The following is a 22,232-nucleotide window of genomic DNA, read 5'->3' on the forward strand; positions in this document are numbered from 1 at the left end:
ACTCTGCCCTAAAGTCACTAAACTAAGCTTTACTCGAGAACAAAAACTATGGACATCTTTCTTCTTGCTACATGCTCTAACTTCAAGATGTGCCCTGTGGAGCTGGGCGGTGGTGGCACACGCATTTAATCCTAGCCCTTGGCAGGCAGAGGCAGGCGGATGGCCATGAATTCGAGGCCAGCCTGGTGTACAAGAGCTAGTTCTAGGATAGGCTCCAAATCTACAGAGAAACCCTGTCTCAGAAGGAAAAGAAATTGCCCTGTGACTCCCATACCTCTCTTCGGAATGTCTAGTAGAGGCAAGAAGAGCTGTTACAGTATCCAGCACAGAATACAATCAGTCAACACCTGTTTAATAACTGCCTGAATGAATTTTAACTCCAAATCAATTTTCAAAGGACCATTTTAAAGTAGGAGAGGTGTTTATTCGTGTTATTAAAGAGAGGGAAAATATCTTAAAGGTCCCATTTCTAAGATATTTTCTCCCACCAGAAAGACTGGAATTCTTAGGGCAGGACCTGCCGCACTCTACTCCAGACCCCACATGGGCACTATCTGACTCCCACCATCAGCTTTGGGCTAATATTTAAAAGGACAGCAGGAAACCAGAGTGAGGTTGGGCTTTCCTAATGCTGCATGTCAAATGGAAATAGCTGTCAACTGAGAGTGCAGGCCTTCAATTTGATCCTGGTCGTGAGAGCTGCCTTACGAACTGACATGGCATCTTGGCAGAGGAAACAGGGAAGAAAGTGGCCTTCCCTGACCAAATGTGTGGTCAGGCTTCAGTGCTGGTTGTGACAGCAGCCTTAAGGCAGCCACCCTATAAAAGCCATTTCTAAATCAGTGTTGATTCCCAAGTTCAGGACCTACACTGGGGAGGGGGAAGTGCCAGGACACTAGTTCAAGCTTGGGGGAGAAGATTCAAGATCATCTCCTTGGAGAAGCCGAGCTCCAATGTGAGGCTCCGGCAAAGGGCTTTCTACTTCCGAGCTGCTTAGGGCGATAAGACAGGAATGAGACCGTTAACTAACAAGTCTTCCTAGCCAAACCTCTATTCATTGCTTACAATGACTCTCCAAATGCAATAATTATCTGGCACAATATCTCAGACATATTAAGAGCCTCAATAAGTATTAATTTTACCTGTAATAAGTAGGATAACCATATTAAAAAGCACTTTTATCACAGTGCGGCTCCGCGATTGTTACTCCTACAAAAGCCTGCTATGGTAAGGATGGGCGGTGAAGTTCCTGCTTTGAGAGGGAGCCACCAGTCCACAGAAGACGAAGCTGCAATCCGCACAGAAGCCTGATTCTGAGGGAAGGAGTCCTCCACCCAGGCAGGTTCCTGAGCAGAGCTTCCTGATGCTTCCTGGCTTTTATCCATCTTGGAGAAAGTAGCATCCTCAGAGTGTACTGTGCAAATGACAAATGCATGCTTGCCTGTGCCTTTACTTGCAGTCTTAGATGCTCACTTAGCTGTCTTAAACAAACACTATAACCTTGGGGGAGGGGTCTCAACGAATATGTTATATAATTGAACATGCCGAACCAAGTTTGGCGCTGCTTTGGCTGTCTAGTAGTGTGTGGCCCAGCCATCTATCCAAGTGGCAGTGCACAGGAGAAGACAGCTTTGTAGGTGGAAGGGTGAACTGGTAGACTACAAATCCCAGCAACCACAACGCTCACTCACTGTTCACATGACATGTGATCAATCATTTTGCATTCTACATAGTTCTATAAAACTCAGGGGATTTGTGTGTGTGTGTGTGTGTGTGTGTGTGTGGTTTTCTTCTTTCTTTTTCTTTATTTTTTTTGAGACAGGTTTTCTCTGTGTAACCCCAGCTGTCGCTGTCCTGGAACTAGCTCTGTAGACCAGGCTGACCTTAAACTCAGAGATTCACCTACCTCTGCCTCCCAAGTACTAGGAATAAAGGCATGCACCACCCATGAGGGGAAACTTTTAATAATAATAAAAAAAAACTGCATTTACTCGGATCAGTTGCTGGATGAAGTCTCACTGAGAGGGAAGGTGGTGGGAGAGGACTGGGAGGAGAGGAGGGAGGAGAAAAAAAACTAAAGAACAGTTCTCTTTTTTTCTAATCAAACCCACATAGGCCTCTCCAATCTCACCTCAGTTAAGAGAACACCAGCTGTAGTGTCTTTCCTTAAACTATGCTCAGAGATCTGGCTGGATGCACACATGCAGACTACTCAAATTTCTTACACACTTCCTTACACACGCAATATCACATGTACCAAGATGTCATGAAAAGGGTAGTGTGAAAATGACCACAAACACATTCACAAATGTTGTATGGCTACAGGTTTTTTAGTCTACTTTTTACCTTAGGAGAGAGCTGAAAGCTGGCTTTTTTGGACAAGTGTTGATATTTTTACTCTTGACATCCATAGATGGTACCCTAGGAAAAAGAATTATAAAGTAAGAAACTAGAACCAGGAATCCTGCCCAAAGAGAAACATGTACACCAGGAACTCACTGGACTCCACTGCTGACCGGCCTTGGAAGCAGAGGACAAAGACAGACAGACAGACACGCACTCATGCACGCATGCACGCATGCACACACATACACACACACACGCACATACAGCCCTGACGTTTGAAAAGGCCCACGTTGTCCTAAGGAACTGGGGGAACAGGGATTTCCAGGGGCCTCTGGGAAGGGTTCTTCCACAATGTGGAAGCCAAAATCCCATTTAGTTTTAGTCCTCAAAGGCCTTCGAAGTCAAACAGTCCAAGTGAACGTGGCTTTCATCCCAAGTCATATGTGGGAACACCTAGTGACGGCAAACAGTGTACACATCCGACAGAGCAACTTGAACAGACCATTGCTTTTGGAGTGCCACAGGTCACACGGCTGAGAGCCATATCTCGCTGTCCTCAGTTCTTGACTCGGGTGGTTCCTAAATGCATCGTGAAACCCAACAAGGAAAGTAAATGGCAGGGGTGGGAGTGGGGAGGTGGGGGGAGGGTGATGGGAGGAAATGGCCGGAAGAGGAAAGAGCATCACTGCGTTTCATTCATTGATCAACGATTACATGAAGAATTGATGCTTTAAAATTAAATGACTGAACAAGATAAAGAAAAAAATTTATTAATATTTTTCTACTATCAATAAGACTCAATCTGAATAGACTGAAGGTTTTGTAGACAGGTAATTTTTTTTCCATTTTTATGATTTTTTTTTCTAAAACAGAGTTTCTCTATGTAGTCCTGGCTGTCTTGAAACTTATTCTGTAGAGCAGGCTGGGCTTGAACTCACAGAGATCTGCCTGTCTCAGTTTCTCAAGTGTTGGGGTTAAAGGCACACTACAGCCAGTTTAAATTGTTTTACATTTATTTTTACTATTTTATGAGTGTTTTGAATGTACATCTGAGTACCACGTTGTGGACGCTGGGAATCAAACCCAGGTCCTTTGCAACAGCAAGAAAGGCTCTTAACCACTGAGCCGGCTCTCCAGCCCTGGTTTTCGTTGTTTTAAGTACGAAAACTTCCATACTCAGAACTAGTAAGCTATTGAACTAAGAGGATGTCAGCCCGTAGATAATGAGATGCTTTGAGAATACTGCAATGGCAAGGGCCATGTGGTTTATCCATAGGATGATACACAGATGCGGTGGGCAAGCACAGCAAGGCACAAACACTGCTAGATTCCATGAGCAAGATGAACTGGATTACTTCATTTCTAAGGTAAGAGATGGAGAAGCAACACAAAGACTGAACGTAGACAACTGTTTTAGAATATCACTTACTCAAGCCCAGAATTCATTAACATGGTATCTTGGGAGTCAGCTAGCTCTGGGGAACCTCTTGTCTCTCCCTTACAAAGCTGAGACTCCAGGTGAGCTCTGACACCCACCATGCATTCTAGGGATGCAAACTCTGGGCCTCTCACTTGCATGGCAAGTGCCTTAAGTGCTGAGTTGCCTCCTGTTGGTAGTGATGTGTTGCATGTGTTCGGGTAGGCCAGAGAACCACTTTGGCCTACATTTGAGCCAATCTGCATCGTTGTCTCAGAGTCTCTCACCGAGAGGCTATGGATCAGGCTAAGCCTACTAGCCCAGTTGGTACTACCACACCTGGCTGTTTATGATCAAACTCAGGTCTTTGTGTTTATATGGAAACTATTTACCAACTGAATCATCTCCCCTGCTCCTTTAACTGTCTCCCCAGTATAGGGAACAGAGAAGTCCTGAATGAAAAGTCCTGAGTGAAATTGTGGGCTTGACACGGACACAGCTGTGTCGAGGACCCTATATCCTCAGGCTCAGAGAGACACACACAAAAGGGATCTGATCCTGAGTGCAGAGAATGTCCACCACTGCTTTCTCCCCTGGTGTGTCCCTGGTGTGTATGGCCTGAAGACAGCTCCTCTCCAGAGACTGCTCCTGTCACGATTAGCTGAGCCTGTCACTTTGACCCAGCTGTACGCCATAATCCCTGTCTTCTTTTCCAGCTGTATGCAATAACTTGCTCTCTCATTTCGACTGTCTATAGTAACTAGCACACTGAGTTTCCAGGGTGCTCAGACTTCTCTAGCAGACAGCTCTGACCATCCCCCCGCCCAGACCTCTATTCCTATGTCCATCTGTCTGTCTTGTCTTTATTCCCTTGCTGCCCCAGTCAGGTCCATTTCTAAGGGCCATGCAGGGACTCCGTACCCAGCTCCCCTAAGACAGTTTTAAAGGAAGAAATACCGGGGTGCACACCCACATTAGCTGGGTAAAGTTAACTGAGCGTGGGCACTCTTCAAATTCTGGTGACAAGAGATGGTGGTGAATTCAACGTATTTTTATTATCTCCTTTATCATTTCCTCTGTGATAAACAGGATGTTTAGAAAAGTAAAATGGTAGATAATCTAATCTCTTGAGATGTGGAATTGAGAGGCATGCCTTTGGGTGGGTCTTGAGGGTATTTCTAGCAATGATTAATTAGGAAAAGACCCTAACCCCAGAGTGAATGGCACCCTTTGGTAGGCAGCCCAGACAGGAAACACTCAGAGGAAAATACAATGTAGCTTGCCTGCCTCCTTTGCCTATGAGTATGTCTGTCCGTCACTTGCTCTGTCTTCCAATGTGAACTGAAACCCAGCCAATTTGAAGAAATCCTCCTGCTCTTCATCATGACACAGGGACAGCTGAAGCCTTTCAGGCTGAACCACACGGGCCACTGCTGTGACCTGAGCCTCTCTCCGGGTTTCAGCCAGCCATTGGACTATTCAGCCTCTCTCGTGGAAGTCATTCTAATAAACCCTCTTTTATAATATGTGTACATTGTATGGGTTTTATCCTTCTAGAGAACCATGTCTATTACAAATAGTAGCTTAGCAATCTTTTTGCCTTTTCTCCCCTTCTATGATTATTAGAAGGAGCCAGAGTGAAGGAAGAGATGTCTTCCATGAATGCTGAATGAGACTTCAATGTTCTCTGGCCCAGAGATCAGGTGCAGAGGCTAAAACTGTAGGTTCAAACCACCTGGCTGGTATTAGGGTTTCTTCTAGTGGCATTTGGCCAACTTTATTCCATGAAAAAGCACTGCAGTAATCCTTCAGTGATGCAATGAAAGTGCAGAAACAGAAATATGAGATTCTTCTTTTGTTTTAGTTAGAAACAACCTAAGAGCTGCCGTTGAAACACTGGGAAGTAACCACTTGATTTATATGCATTTAATTGTGTACTGACATCGATTTAGGATTTAAAGGTCACCAAAATTTTATTCGCAGCCAAAGGACTGAAATGAGAAGTGTAAAAAGCACACTTAATAAATTTTCTACTCAGTAAAATTATGCCTTAAAATTTTAGAAGTATTTTACATCAAAGCTATTTTGAAATGCATATTGCATTTTTGAACGAAGGGAACTGGATATGGTATGTATGTGTTAGCATTAACAACCTAAAGCTCGACTGATTCTGAGTCTAAGAACCACTTCATTAATTCAAGAAGATGAGCTATTGTATATATACAAAATGTTATATCCTGAAAGTAGTCAAGACGAATGCTTTACTTGGGAGTCAATAAGAAATGGATTGAGGTCGGAGGGGTGGCTTAGAGGCTAAGAGCTCATACTACTTTTGAAGAGGACCTCAGGTCAGTTCCCAGGACATGTGGAGGGTGACTCTTAACCACCTGCAACTTCAGCTTCAGGGATCCAACACCCTCTACTGGCTTCGACAGATATCCACACACATTCACACACACACACACACACACACACACACACATACACACACACACACACTTTAACATTAAATATCTTTTAAAGAAATAGGGCTATCCAACAGGGTTTTTCTCAATTAAAAAAATCTAAGTCTCTCTCTCTCTCTCGGTCTCTTTCTCTGTGTGTGAGTCTGTGTGTATGTGTAAGAGTGTGTAAGTGTATGTATAAGTGTGCGTGAGTGTGTATGTGTGTAGGTGTTAGTGTGTGTGTGTGGATGTGAGTGTGTGTGTGTGAAAGTGTGTAAGTGTAGGTATGACTGTGTGCAAGTGTACATGTATGTAGGTGTGAGTGTGTATGAGTGTGAGTGTGAGTGTGTGTGTGTGTGTGTGTGTGTGTGTGTTGTTTTGTCCTGCTCTGCCACTCTGCCCTTGAATCTTTTGAGACAGAGTCCCTCCCAAACCCTGGAGCTGAACCTGATATTCGGCCAGCCATCACTAGTGCTCTTCCTATTTCCAGCCCTTTCCTCCTCCCCAGTGTTGGGGTTACAAATGCACAGGGTTTTCATACCTGGTTTTCACATGGTTCTAACAATCTACCCCCAGGCCCTCATCCATATGCAGCAAGCACTTGAGCCACTGAACCATCTCCCCAGACCTACTCAACAGTTTTAAATTGTTAAAGAAACAATGTACAGCATCCTGAATAGTAAAATCCCAGTGTATGGTGAAAGGCTAGACAAATCCAACATGTTACAATATTGGATACAATATTGTAATACAATACAAAACAATACAATACTCTGGAAGCTTCTTTACATAAATAAGGGGAAGACAGTTTGAAAGTCATGTTAGGTAATAAAACAAACTTACCAATAGCCATTTGTTCCCCACAGGATACAGTGTAGCACATAATAGAGGAAGACGCAACTCAAGAATAGGGCCACCAGGTACCCTCTCATGGCTGGCCTGCCTGAAACAGGATCCAAAGACAGAGGGGATGATTATGCAGATGGTTTTCACTACGGTTCGAATACTTGAATTAATAAATAAGTCTATAAAGAGAGAGGAGACAAATGATGAAGATGGTCACTGAGGAGCTCACTGACTCTGGACTGATAGCTGGGGAGTCTGCATAGGACCCACTAGGCCTTCTGAGAGTGATGACAGTTCTGTGACTTGGGCAGTCTGTGGACCCACTGGCAGTGGAACCAGGATTTATCCCTATCCCTAGTGTGTGCACTGGCTTTTTGGAGCCCATTACCTATGGAGGGCTATCTTGCTTAGTCTCAATACTGGGAGGGGGGGGCACCTCGACTTGGTTCTGCCTTAACTTGATATGCCAGTCTTTGTTGACTCCCCATGGGAGGCCTCACCCTTTCTGAGGAGTAGAAGGGAAGTTGGGTGGGAGGGGGAAGGTGGCAGGGGAGTAGGAGGAAGTGGGGGGGGAGACTGTGGTTGGTAAAAAAAACCTTTTAAATAAAAAAATTTTAAAGAAAGAAAAAAAAAAAACGCCCCCTGAATGTACAGAAAGAACACTTTGGCTTAGTCTTAGCAATTGATCAACATATGATGCAGGTTTCCAACAACCAACAGCTCTGTGGTGCCGAAGCTAGAGGCTTCCCTGAAACTTCCTCATATTAGGTAAAAAAAAAAAAAAAAAAAAAGGAAAAACTTCTTCAAGAGGAGAATTTATATATCTCCACACCCAAAACCTTTCTTCTAAAACACTCACTGAAGAATATCTTTTTTTGAGCCTTTCCAATAAAAAGTGAGTATGTGCTTCAAGATGTGAATAACCATTTGACCCCTTCGTGGCCTGAAGTGACTTCAAATACGATGTCATAGTTTCAGTGCCCTTTTCCGCATTTCAAAAAACAGGGGGAAGCTATTAAAACATTTCAACTTTCAGACATTCGTATTTGACTCTTCAACATCCTCAGCTTTGTTTTGCACTAATGTGTTACTCCTTGTACCTTTGTAGGCAGAGAAAATAAAGATGACAATGTTCTCTAGATTGTAACACACACATACCACACAATACTTTATGGAATATAAAATAAAACCAGTGGTTCTCAACCTGTGTGTGGGTCATATATCAGATACCTACATATCTGATATTTATATTACACTTCAGTTATAAAGTAGCAACAAAGCCATTTTATGATGAGGGTCACCACAACATAAGCAAGGAACTATATTAAAGGGTCACATCACAAGGAAGTCTGAGAACCACTGGAAACTTTTTTTTTTTTTTTTTTTTTTTTTTTTTTGGTTTCTCTGTGTAACAGTCTCAGTTGCCCTGGAACTCACTTTGTAGACCAGGCTAACCTCAAATTCACAGAGATCCGCCTACCTCTGCCTCCCAAGTGCTGAGATTAAAGGTATGCGCCACACCACTACCGGGCCACTGGAAACATTTGAAGTGTGTTTGTTTGGTATTCCTGCCCTTTGCTTCAAATCCAGACATGCAAAACTCCTATTATTATTTCAGTATAAAATTAAATGCAGAAGTCATACTTAATATGTAGTTCTAAATACATCCTTTTATTTCAGTGCATTTGACTTTAAACAGGTACATTATCGCTCTGCTTCCTTTACCAAGGTTTCAGACGAAATAAACGACTGCATAGCCCATTCCTTTCTTTCTTATCCATATCTAGTGACCTGAATCCAGAGACCTGCTGAATGTACAAAGTCAGAGCTGGCTGGAATCATGTCCAGTTCCTTCTAAAGGGAAAATGGGTTGAAGTGAAAATCCGTTTTGTTTTAAATTGTGTGCTGTTGTGTGTGCACATACACTTCATACACATGTATGTGTGCAAGCATGTGGAGACCAGAGGACAACCTCTGTTTTGTTTGTTTGTCTGTTTGATACAAATGGTGAGACAGTCCCAGGGACCTGTCAGTCCCTGCCTCCCCAGCTCTAGGATTATAAAAGTCTGCTCTCATGCTCAGCTTGTTTACATGGATTCTGAGGGTGGAATTCATGTCCTCGTGCTTGTATAGCAAGCGCTCTATCAGCTGAGCCATCCTCTTATCCCCTAGCTGGAAATCTTTGGCCACTTTTTGCCTTTGTAAATGGAGCATACTAAACAAAAACTCAAGCATTTTCCTTGTTTTGTTTGCTTTTCTAAAACAGGGCGTCATCTTAAGAATCACAGTTGCCCAGGGTTTCTGATAGCTGAGACTCACTGGTGTGGATGTTAACGTAGGAGATCTGCTAAGCAGTCCTAACCTGTAATGTCTACCTGTAATGACTACCTGACTGGGCTTGGTCACTTCTGACTATCAGCTACTGCTCTGGCAGCCACCCCTCCCAAGCACCCTCGTAATAAATTAGTTTCAAATGACGGCAGAAAGCAAGTCAACAAGGGAGTTGAGCGAACTTTAGTCGCACATACATGGAATTAAGTTTGTGTAATTCCTGGGAAATCCCATGATCCACAGCCCAACTCCGCCTGAGGCCTGGGGACCTTGGTCAGTCAGTTTGCTTGCAGCATGAGTGACCACAGTCTATAAGCAAGAGCACTCCCTCATTCTCAGCAGGTTGTCAGAGGGTTGTGGGACGCAAAACTTTAAACTTCCACTCGGAATAATACTTCATATAAATATTTAATAAAGATATAACTTCCTAGTTTGTCAGCAAAATTTAAAAAAACATAGTTTCACATAAGGGCCTAGAAATGTTAGTAGTTAGCATTCAATCTGCTTCTCTATCCCTTAAGACATACTCTTGAGGGGGTCATTTTATGAAGCCTGGCATTATAGGTAAGTGACAATCTTGTTCTCGTCTTATTTTTTCACTCACTAATACGTGGTTCAACTGAAAACAAAGGAGTATGAGAAAACATTCTTTTTTTTTCAAAAAGTAAAATAAACCTGCTTATCAAGAGGTGTTATACACAGCACCCAAAAAAGAAAAAAAAAGAAAAACCTGAAGCAGCCAAGGTACTTTCTGGAATTTCATCGCCAACTTACAGCTTTGATATTCAAGGTGCAAAGTAGACTAGGGCCAACCCGGATATCCTTGTGATAAACATGTCTGGCCCCTCTGTCTGTCCACAGAAAAAAGCTTTCACAAATAGATTAATTCTTTAATTGTGATCCCATAAATGGACCGACTATGTTACGCTAAGCAAAAGTATTCATAGGAAAACCACTCAGGATTCTTACAGACAATGTATGGCTTTGAAAAGCCATAAGAGTCTAGAATGCAGCTTCGACAAACAAGCTAGCACATTTTAAGATCCTGACATGAAACATGAAGGGTAGCCAATTTTGGAGAGCAGGTGCCCTTCAAACCAGGGTTGTCATCACTGCTTCAACCTGAGGGCTGGGAGCTGTGAGGAAGTCATAACTCACGCCCAGAGGGTAGGAGCGGATCTTTTCTCAGTGCATCAGTTTGAGTGGGGAAAAGGTCACTCTGTAAATTGTGCGGCATGCAAGCATGAGGACCCGAGTTCAGACCTCCAAAAAAAGCTCCTTGTGGGTGAGTTTTCTGAAACCCTGGCACAGCACAGATCCCTGAAGCTCAGTGACCAGTCAGAAGGGCCAAACAGATGAACTCCAGGTTCAGAGAAAGGCCTGGTTTCAAAAGATAAGGAGAAGAGTGATTGAGAAAGATGATTACCTCTGGCCTACATAGACACAAGTTTAAGTACATGTCACACACACACACACACACACACACACACACACACACTGTGTTTTAAGACAGCAGCTTTCCCTTCTCTTCAATAGCAAAAGAATGTACTGTTTGTATTGAGCTGCTAAGACCACCAATAGCCTGAAAGGCTAACATCTCCTCTAAGGGTCACAATAAGCTTGCTAAGTGGATGTGTGGGTATGGTCCTCCAGACAAGTGAGGGAAAAAAGGTTGTCTCCCATCACACAATTTAAGAGAACCAGAAAGGGAGTCTGGTCTTTCCCTTTGAGATCTATTCCCGGTTAATCCTGTCATCTCAAGATAAAAGGCAAGAGGGGAACCCAAACAAGAGAATTGTATTCTACAACTTCCTCCAGGTGCTTTGTTGTCATTGTTTAGGAAGTGCAAACAACAGTGAAGGTCAGCACCAGCCAGGGTGAGGTGGGAGCCACCCTGAACGTGAGGTTCTTAATGCATACAGAAGTTTGAGAAGCGCTGCTCTGGGACTCACTATAGAATCACGATGTAGAAAAAGAAAATTTTGGGTTTGTTTGAGTCTATAACAGATGGTACAGTAAATGTCCCCAATAGGACCACAGGTGACCTGAAAGCACGCACTACCTTTCTTATCTTTCTCCTCCACAGGGGATGTCACTCAGAAGCTGCAGAGAAGATGGTTGTTGAATGTAGTTACAGATACCAGAGCTCAACGGTCCAACTAATTTTTCATTCTAAATGCCTAGTGTGTGGCACATGGCCAAGGACTAATGATGACATGAATTCATTGAAAAGCAAACATCTGGGGAAGGGTTCTGGTGAATCATCACTGGCCGCCCTAACAACTGCAAGGAAGTGGACCGCCTACAGTTTCTATTTTAGAGCTGAGGAACATGAAGGGCTGAGAGAAGTTTCACACCTGACATGTGACAGAATCATGTGACTCAAGCAGTAGCTATTAGACCAGAGTCCCTGTACACACTATCTCTCCCGGGGTCCCTTTCACAGATGAGCAGGTCCAAACTCTTGATGCCAGATTAAACATTACAGAATGTTTCTCTGTCAATTCCACCCATTTTTTTTTTAGCAGAAATGATTCAATGCCAATTAATAAAATGGAAAGTTGACAGTTTCTGACACAAATTCTGCTGAAATAAAACCCTACTTGTCTCCACCCTTCTCCTTCCAACCTGCCCCTCCTTACTATTCTAGTATTATTTGCAGAAACAAGCAAGCCCTACAAAACAGCGCTAGAAAAAAAATGACCATATTTTTCTTTAGGGGCCTCCTATTGTTTTCTCTATCCCCAGGGAGCTTGCTAAACAGCCAAAAAAAAAGAAAGCATGTTTAACAACAATAGTGAAAACTCAACAAGCACAAAAACCCTGCTGGTCTCAAAATCAATCTCATTCAACAGCAGATCAGAAACAGCCCTGGTGTTGGCTTTTTCTACACGAAGTGTTTGCAGATGCCTACTGTCTGGTTTCTATGGCCCTGTTTCCTCTTGGCCTTTCTCCGGAGCCTTTTGAATGTCCATCTGTACACTAAGCCACCCCAAGATCTGGTGCCAATCTTGGTTCAAGAAAAGGGAGCCTGAAGGGCCCAGCGCTAGCAGTTCAATGGTTTGATCGGATTCCTGCAGACAGCATTCATGTGCCAAAGCTGGTTCCATTGGAAGGTTCCAACACTGGATCACACTTTTCAAATATCTGCATTCATTCATTCATACTCACTCACTTGCCCTTCCCTCCAGCAGCTTGGTAGCCAAATTTTATTTCTTTATTTACTTACTTACTTATTTAAATTACTCGGGTCCTAAACCATGTCCCCATGTTCTCTGTGACTTTCTTGTGCTTCCTGCTTGGTCAGTGAAACATGACTTAACTGCTCACATTAGGCCAGCTCTTATACCCAGTGTGCTGTTGCTAAGCCCTAGTGAATTACTTATCTAGGCAAATTAGAAAGGAACAGCCTACGAGCTCCACACAACGATGCGAGCACCCAGTATCTATGATTTCAGCCCAGCTAGACTTTGGCTGTGACTTTCCTTAGCCACCCTTGTCCAAGGTACACACCTACCATCCTGACCCGGTGGCCCTGCAGACACCTGTGTCCATTCTGCCCTTCTGCGCGCCTCCCTCCACTTCTGCCCATCCTCAGCTCATACTGACAAAACGGTTAAGACTGGAATGAGGCCAACAGATCTCACATCCTGCCTTCCTTCCTCTTTCTCCTTACTGCTCAGTTTGTGACTGTTCTCTGCAATTACATACTCATGTGAAGAAACCTCCAAGCTCGAGCCGATGTTAATTTCCAATGTTTAGATCCAGCCCTAAGCCTCAGCTTCACAGGACCAGCCATCTCTGCTTAGCCCAAGTCTTCCTGGAAATGCTGGACCCCACATTGACAGATGGAAAAGCCTCAGTCTTCAGCTCACAACCTCCTTCTGGTGTATAGTCCTTATTACTTTCCTTGATGTCCCCAATGTGCAGGGAAGGCCCTCTTCTATACTAAGGCCATTTATTCTCTGTAGGTCATGACCATGCAAATAATAGCAGAGTTCATTATGCACACAGTAAATGCACAGCGTGGTATTAAGCCCTTTTGTACATAATAACTAAGTCAAGAGGTTTAAAATACTCAGTGAAATTGCTTAATACTTAGACCAGCGGTCAGAATTCAAACTGGCAACTATCTGACCTCATAATTTTAAACTGTATATTAAGTAAAACTATAATAACTGTATTTTTGACTATAACACTATGAACTTAATTATATACTTTAAAATTAAAACATAGAGACTGAGGTGTAGCTCAGTGATAGAGCATGTGTTTAGCACGTTTGAGGCCTAGGTTCAATGTCCAATACTAAGCAAATAGAAAATAATGTTATGGTGCACATTAAATAAGTGTTTATTAAAATGCACTGCCTTACAAACACCTTAGTCTATCGCACATAGACATAGTTTAAAGTATCGGTGGAATTTTCTCCTAGAAACGTCTCGAAATTTTCAATAGGCAATAATTAAAGAAACAGGGTACATACACAAATAACGGGCACTATTATGCCACCAGAAACTATTACTTTAAATCTGAAGTTAGTAGCTACTATCATGTGATTTAAAAAAATATTAAAATGAGGAAAACACCTACAAATAAACCAACAGAAAATTATAATTTGGCTTTTATCCTCTCCAAAAATTGTTTTTTGAGAAGTCTCAACAAAGTTTCCTCAACTATCTAAATTCTAGCCACTTTCAAAAGCCATAGCTGTTTCCCTCTTCCTGGCAGGAAGGCAGCATCGTGCAGAGTGAGCTCCTTTGTCTCCCATCCATCAGTTGCTTGGATAATGCACTAATGTTCAGCCACACACACCATTCCCTTTCAGTCTGTGCAGAAAGCCAGTGCTCCGCTAGATAGATTTCATCCTGTGCCAATGCAGACAGCCTTTTCCATCTACTTGAACATAAGCTGCCATTGCCAAAGCAGATGACCAAATCCCCACATGCCTCCAGCCCCACCCACAGGGGACATGCTCATGGCACACGTGAAAAAGAGAGAAATGACTTGCAGCGTAATTTTTACTTTTAATAGCACAGCAGGCACAAAAACCACTCAGCTATCAGCAACTGTATTGGACGCTAAAATATCGAATGCTAAAAATAAATGAACTAATGTTCCTATTCTTAGAACCTCTCTCTTGATACTCTTTGATACTCTGTTCCAGTGCACATACACAAGGAAGTTTTATACTTCCTCTGTGTACTCCTGATTTCTCTCAGGGATGCACCTCTATCAATCTGCCTGTCTGTCTGTCTGTCTGTCTGTCTACTCATGTATTTCATCTCAGGAACCTCTCTCTCTCTCTCTCTCTTTCTCTCTCTCTCTCCCTCCCCACCTCTTGATAGGGTTTCTCTGTGCGGTCCTAGAACTCACTCTGCATACCTGGCTGTCCTCAAACTCAGAGATCTGCATCCTGAGGGTCGGGATTAAAGATATGTGCCACCACTACCTGGTGGTCCACTTGTTTTAGAGATGAATTCATTTTTTTTTCTTTTTGCGACCGAGTTTCATGTAGCCCAGGCTGGCCTCCAACTCACTACTGTAAGTTAAACTTGAATTCCCGATTCTATTGTGTCTACCAGTCACGTTCTGGCATTAGTAGCATGAGTCATCATTGAGCAATAGCCTGACCTAGTTTTCTATTTTAATATACTATTGGGAAGATTTCAGCTGCAAAAAGTATTTGATAATATAAATGACTGTGCTTAATTTTAAAAATTAGCCTTATTCTAACAGAAATTCAATACAGTAATTTCATCAGTTCAGTTGTACAATCTGATGAGGTTTGGAGAATGCAGACAGTCCTGTAAGGACCATTATTGTGAGGATAGCAAACACTTTCATCAAGTCCCAATTCCCTTTGTTTCTCCTTGCAGTCAGCTCTCTGCCCCTCCTTCCTGGTCCCTGGCAACCTGATGACATCACTTTAGTTACACTGCATCTATAACTTCATAGAAACACAGTCAAACAGGGTGTATCTTACTTATGTTGATATATTAAGGGTACATTCATCGTTGCTGCTTGGACGCAGAGTATGTGTTGCTGGGTACATGTCTCTGTGGCTAGATACACAGGAATTGATTTATCATTTCCCTGGAAAGAAGACTTTGATTTCTTTGTAGGTTTTTGTTTACTATAAATAAACTATAGTGAACATTCAAATAAAGTTATTCAGGTAGAAATATGTTTTTATGGACAGTATAGTACTAATTAGTTTTTGTCAACTTGACACAGACTAGAGTCACCTGTGAAGTACTAGGGGCCTTGAGTGCCAACCTCAGTACTCCCTCAGGGCTCAGAATTGGATGTCTATGGCAGGCAAGAATCTGAGGGGGGAAAAAAAACCTAACTCAAGCACATTATCTCTGCATCTTCTTTCCTTTTCATGCAAGGGGGAAAAAATGAAGTGAAGGGGGCGTGGAGGAGAAAGAATAAGGCCTGATCTCCACAAGGTTTCTAGTTCTTACAGGCATAGTTGGAAAATTCCATAGACAAGGACAATGAGAATATGCATATCAAAATCACAAAAAGGGCAGGTAGAACCTGACAAAGCCAGACTCCAGAACAGGTGGCCTGACCCAGGAAGGAGACGGCCTTCAAGAGAAACACCTGACTTTCCAAACCATTAGATAAAGATGTTAAACATCTTGAATCCTGGATTCACCCATTCTCCTTATCTAATCTCTTTTGTGACAACCAGGTTGGGTGGGGGAGGGGATGCCTAGATTTGTTTGTTAGCTAAGGTGGAGCAGGCTGCCTTCCTGTTACGTGATCTGTTGGCAGGTAAATTTGTGGGATTGACTCTACAGAAATTCGTTAGAACAAAGAGTGAATACCATTGCTCCAAAGCCTTAAGGTGGGGGGGGGGGGAGGGGGGGAGCAAGGTCACTCCATTGCCTGTATAAAAGCCACACTGATGAGGTGATTTGGAAACGAATCCCATTTTGAAGGAAAGAATCATGGCTTCACAAGGTTTTTACAGATATGACAGTGACTTTTCCAAAAGACGAGTGTTCCTGCAGCTCTGCAAAACGGGTGCCCCATAAGTTGTACACTCGTGGGTCTGCCTTTATGAACCTGTCAGCTGGACATTTACTCTAAGGTCTTGTGAGCTCCAACAGACACAAACTAGGGTCACCTGTGAAAGAGCCTCAACCGAAGAACTACCTTCATCAGAAGGGCCTCTGGGCATGTCTGTGTGGCATTTGCTGGATTGGTGATTGATGCGGAAGGGCCCAGCTCACTACGGTTCTGGGTTGTATAAGAAACCAAGCTGAGCAAGCCATGTGTGCCGGATAGTTTTATGTCAGCTTGGCACAAGCTAGAGTCATTTGGGAAAAAGAAACCTCACTTGAGAAAATGCCCCCACTGGATTGTGCTGTGGGCGAGTCTGTACTGAATTATCTTGATTGATGATTGATTGTGGGAGGGTTTAACCCATTACAGGTGGTACCACCAAGTGGGCCTGGGTTGCAGAAAAATAAGCTCTCAAGGCTGAGCAAACCGTAGGAAGCAAGTCACTAAGTACTATTCCTCCATGGTCTCTTCAGTTCCTAAAACTACGGTTCCTGCCTTGATTTCCTTACTTGGTTTCCTTCGGTAACTGACTGACCCTATAAGCCAAATAAACCCTGTCTTCCACATGTTTGTTTTGGTCAGTATTTTATCACGGCAACTGAATTCACACTTAGACAGTAGAGTAAATATTTTTAACTATATACAAAGACTTTAGATTGCATTCTGATACCTAATTTTAAATGACACTTTTGCTTCAATTGGTTAAAATTAAAAAAAACTACAACTGGTTACTGGTGCTATTGAAAAACACAAAACCACTGAACAAAAGGAGCTCTACATGCATTAAAGAAAATACATTGATTAGAAACATACAGTTATACATAATGCATATGTGCCCTCAAGATATAGAGAACAGCAGTCCATGTGGTACAGAAATTAAGCTACACAAAGTCAAAAATCATTTTAGCTATCTGTTACTGGTTAAAAATAATATCTCATTTCCCTAGTACTCCAGTATGGTCCAGGAAGGCAAGGGAAATACACGCTCTTGCCCTCTCTGGTCCTCTGAGTCAGAAGAGGGGCTTTTACAGCTGTAGTGATGCATTCTTCCAAAGCCCTGCTGGAAGTCACAGCACCCCACTGAGAGGGTCAGGCCCTTGTGAAAACCAGGGGGTTTGAGGTTTTAGAAGTTCCTTCCAACTCCCATGCTTCTGCCTTTAGGCATCTTTCAAAATGGCAAATGAATAGGCATTTCTTGGAAGAAACAAACCAAACACCCTTTGAGGATAAGGGGGGTTAAAGAAGAGCTGGGCTCTGAGTCTGTGGTTTATCTGTGAACTCACCAGACATGGTTGAGCCTGCAGAACTGCCACTTCAGTCCCCTACCTACTACCACTGTCCCATGACACTATTCATGTTTAGGGGAGGAAATGTGGAGAACCACTCTTGAACCTGAGCTCAACCCCAGGACCCACATGTCTAAAGGAGAAAACCAACATCCATAAATTATCATGGTAATGTGCCTACTTTCCTCCCCCATCTCTGTTTCTACACACACACACACACACACACACACACACACCAAATAAATAAGTAAATAAATAAAAACAAATAGAAATAAGTGTAATGTAAAGGTCTTTTCAAAAGTGCCAAATGAATCATGGTTCAAATTCTGACAACATATTTCCAGTTACTGCAATTTATAGCTTGGATCCAGGAATGACAATCTTAGAGGAATCAAAAGTTTAGGACACTTAGACAGAATGTGGCCCTAAGTACCAAACTACGGAAGAACAGCCAAGATTGTGAAAAAGAAACCTAAAAACTCGTCAGAAGAGTATAACCTTCAGTAACAGAACGAATAAGCAAATCAGTAAGGAATTAAATGGTACTGCTGACTTCACTGGTCTTTCTTTTGTCCCATGCTTGCTGATAATCTAGCCCACTTCCCTCTGGGTGGTGCCCCAAAAGCCTGGGTTGTACGTCATTTCCCTGCATGCTTCTAGATAGATCTCCACTTCCACCTCTGCCCATCCACACTCAAGCTCCCAGGCAGCTATCTTAATCTTGTTTCTCAAATCCTCATTGTCATTCCAGCTCACTCAGCTACTGATCTCTCCTGTTCGCTTTAAGCCAGCCCACGTGTTAGAGGTGGCCTCCAGCCCACGTGTTAGAGCTGGCCTCCAGCCCACGTGTTAGAGCTGGCCTCCAGCCCACGTGTTAGAGGAGGCCTCCAGCCCACGTGTTAGAGGAGGCCTCCAGCTCTCCACGTGCAGCCGGTCTCCATCCTGCCACGAACCCACAGTGAGACTTTGACTGGCTATCTACCACATGCCCATAAAACCACTGAGCCCAGAATCCGAGACGTCTATATAATTTAGCCCTTCCATTTACTGCTCGTCATCTTTTTCATGCAATTTGCAGTTTGTAGGAAGCACCATAATTGAGCGTTCAGATGCCTGTCAGTTGAACACCTTAGATTTCAGTCTCCGCAAGTCCTGACTACTCAAAAGACTCTGGAATCTACTGAGCTGCTTTGTGTCTTTTTGTCCTCTATAAAATGGGGAATAATGATGTTATGTAACGGAAGTGTTACAACTATTGCATGCAATTTAAGCAACTGGCAGGTGGTAAGAACTTTTTAAATCTTATTTTGATGTTTTTTTAGAATTAGTAAAACTGGCCATATACCAAGTCTTTACCCAAAACTATCTTGAAAACACAAAAGCTAAGGATCTTACAGAACACGTGGCATAATGCTTATAATAGCCTCAAGAATTCAGTTTCTGTTACCACAGTAACAATAATTATGTCTATACACTAATTTTGACATTTCTAAGTGTCTACTGTCAGGAAGTCTTTCTTAATTACATACTTTTGAATGTAAAATTAAAAGCATCCCAAACAGAAGTGAGAATTCTTTGGCGAAATTCAAAATTAAATCCTACTTCTGCCAGGAAAGCAATACCTCTCTATCATTTTTGTAATAAAACTACACAGCTACTGAGTGATAATAAAAACCAAGCAAATCCCAATTTATAGTCAGCATTTCAAATCTTTTCCGTTTCTTCTAGAAGCAGGTATCCCATAGCTAGTTGTTCCTCATGCTCACTGTACATAGCCAGTCTGGCTGATCCCTCTGCCTCCACTTCCCCAGTTGCTGGGATTACTGATGCTTATCACACCTCCTAGCTTCACATTTGTCTAAAAATAATAAACAAAATCAAAACCCTTACAAATAATGTAAGCTGGTGACTAGTTCATCTTATACTAAGATTTTTTATTGTCTTGAGAAAGAGTTAGCTTTTGTGTTCTAGATGTGGAAGCAAACTCACACGACTCAACACGTTTAACAAGGTGAGGGTGAAGACTGGAAAGCCTATAAGCTCTAGGGCAGAAAATGGGTACAGACAAAGTATGCACGCAGTAGTCTGCTTTTTATTGCTGCTATAAAACACTGGTCAAAAGCAATGGGGAGCATCATGGATGACAGTCTGTAATGGGAAGTCAGGGGAGGAACCTGGTGGGAGGAACTGAAGCAGAGGCCCTGGAGGACTGTACGGCCAGCCCACAATGGGCCAGCCCCTCCCACAAGGGGAGGCCTTTTCTCAGCTGAGGTTTCCTCCTCCCTGCCTGTCAAGTTGACAAAACCCCATCAGCACACTGAGCAGCAGATAACAACAAAGAGCTAAAATTCAACAAACCCTTTTTTCAGAACTTTTTGCTGCCGAGACGGTTCTGAAGGTTGTAGATTGTAGAAATCTTTAGTCATGAAAATCAGCCTCTAAAATGGGTATTTATTTTTCCATCCCTCTCATCCTGATGGAGACACTCCACAGAAGAAACAAAACCTGCCTGAGGACACCAACAATGTCAGCAGCAGGGCTGGGACTTGAATCTTGGACTTTCATTATTATAGAGACTCTCAAAAATCATCCCATCTCCTTGATGCTAGAAAATGGAAAGACTGACAAGAAAGGCAAAATCAAGATTACAGGTCGGATTCCATCAAGAGGTTGGTAGCAGCAAGAAACTGAGGATCTCATCCCACTATCCAAGTCTAGGTACACTACAGTGAAGTGTAAGAACCAGGGTTATCCTTGGGTGGGGTGGGCTATGAAACACCACAAATCATATCGTATCGGAATTAATAAACAAGAACTCAAGAAGTTCTCAAGGACTAAACTCCAAGAGCACAGTGAATATTTAAATTGCCAGTGTTGCTAAAGCGTAATATCCTCAATCAAGATGTGTCCTATACAAAAAGATTGGCAAATAAGATGGTAATGTTGAGCCAGCAAGATGGCTTAGCACAGTGGCTCTTAAGCTCTGTGCATAGCAGATATATACGTTACGATTCATACAGTAGCAACATTACAATTATGAAGTAGCAAGGAAATAATTGTATGGTTGGGGGTCTCCACGACATGAGGAACTGTACTAAAGAACTGCAGCATGAGGGAGGTTGAGAACCGCTGACTTAGTGGGGAAAGCTGCCTTCCACAAAGACCGACAACCAGAGTGTGGTCTTTAGGACCCACTTGGTAGAAGGAGAGAGCTGGCACACAAGCATGCGCAGTGGCGCTCAGGATCACACAGATACGCACAGAGACAAAACCTCAGTGGCCCTCAGGATCATACAGATGCACACAGAGACAAAACCTAACAAAGGGCTTAAAGGGATGCACTGTAACAAATTTGCAAGAGCTCATAGATTTTGTTTTTAAGTAGCTGATTCCTGATGAATATTTTTGCTTTAAAAGATTTCTCAGAATAAATGATGAGTTGGTGCATGAAATTTATCAAACAAACAAACAAAAGTTTCCCAGCCTCAGTAGCCTGCCTTATGGATAGACATAAACTGACTGGTTAATGTCTTCCGGGCTTTGCAGCCACCTGCAGAACTTGAAAGGAGAACAGCATGCAGCTGGAAACAGACACATTCACGCCACCTGCAAGTGACTTCACATTTCCCGCGTTGAAATTCACATCTAAAGAACCTGAGACAAGGCTGAGTTGCCTCCACCAACCTGCACTTTTGGGGTGTGTTTCCTGAAGGCCCTCTCTCTTTGAAAACAGTGAGGAGGGGTGGAGGAGGATGGACCGCATCAGGAGCCTACTGCTGACATGTGGAGGTCTGGATACTGGAAACAATCCACGATGAAGGGTTGTGCTGTAGCTTCAGTTGCAAGCGCTGAAACAAAACACAGAGGTGGCACATTTAGGGGAGGGCTAGGCTGCAGGGAGGTGAAACCAGTAACAAATATAGTAAGAACACTGTTTTAGTCAGATCAGCTATGAGTTCCTAAAGACTGCGTTATGGGAGGATGAAAATACCAAACACAAAAGCTAAATGAAATAAACACAAAACCAAACAGCCGAGCAAGCCCCAAGTTACATTTCTGCCCTTCCAGACTGATTTTCCAAAGGATCCAGCTCAATTTCTTTGAAAAATATCGGGTTCAGCCCAATTAATCCAAAGCAAACTGGAAGTGAAAGAAGCAACTGTCTAACTTTCGGGGTCTCTCTCTCTCTCTCTCTCTCTCTCTCTCTCCAGACACACACACACACACACACACACACACACACACACACACACACACAGCTTTACTGCTAAATGCAGAAGTGAAAGGGGGCTGCAGGCTCTCAAAGCCTTAGGAGGTTAAGAGTGGAAGAAAGGAAGATGGGGGTGGGGGTTGAGAAGAACAGAAACAGAAGAACGAGCAAGAAGACAGCATGGGAACAGCACAAGCACAGCCAGCAGCTAGTGTCAGCTGTGCCAAGGGCCAACTCAAAAAAAAAAAAAACTGAAAAGAAATTTAAGACTGCTC

General features: G+C 43.0%; 1 protein-coding gene across 6 annotated transcripts in view; it reads right to left on the minus strand.

Moving 5' to 3' along the window:
- The window catches only part of St3gal6 (ST3 beta-galactoside alpha-2,3-sialyltransferase 6), a 56,512-nt gene that overhangs the window by 17,487 nt on the left and 16,793 nt on the right, over positions 1–22,232 (minus strand). For 4 of the 6 annotated variants that reach the window (XM_041672883.1, XM_041672880.1, XM_041672881.1 and 1 more), the window contains 3 exons: positions 21,432–21,595; positions 7,051–7,150; positions 2,347–2,421 (listed from right to left, as the gene is read on the minus strand). In XM_041672883.1, coding sequence (XP_041528817.1) covers positions 2,347–2,421; positions 7,051–7,150; positions 21,432–21,510 — 254 coding nt within the window. In that variant the 5' untranslated portion in view covers positions 21,511–21,595. Of the gene's footprint in view, positions 1–2,346; positions 2,422–7,050; positions 7,233–21,431; positions 21,596–22,232 lie in introns of those variants that run through there. The other 2 variants (XM_041672884.1, XM_041672885.1) reach the window with 2 other exon arrangements.

Source organism: Microtus oregoni, unplaced genomic scaffold (genome assembly GCF_018167655.1).
Source record: "Microtus oregoni isolate MIOR12 unplaced genomic scaffold, Mior012 000023F_ref0000262, whole genome shotgun sequence".
Taxonomy (NCBI): domain Eukaryota; kingdom Metazoa; phylum Chordata; class Mammalia; order Rodentia; family Cricetidae; genus Microtus; species Microtus oregoni.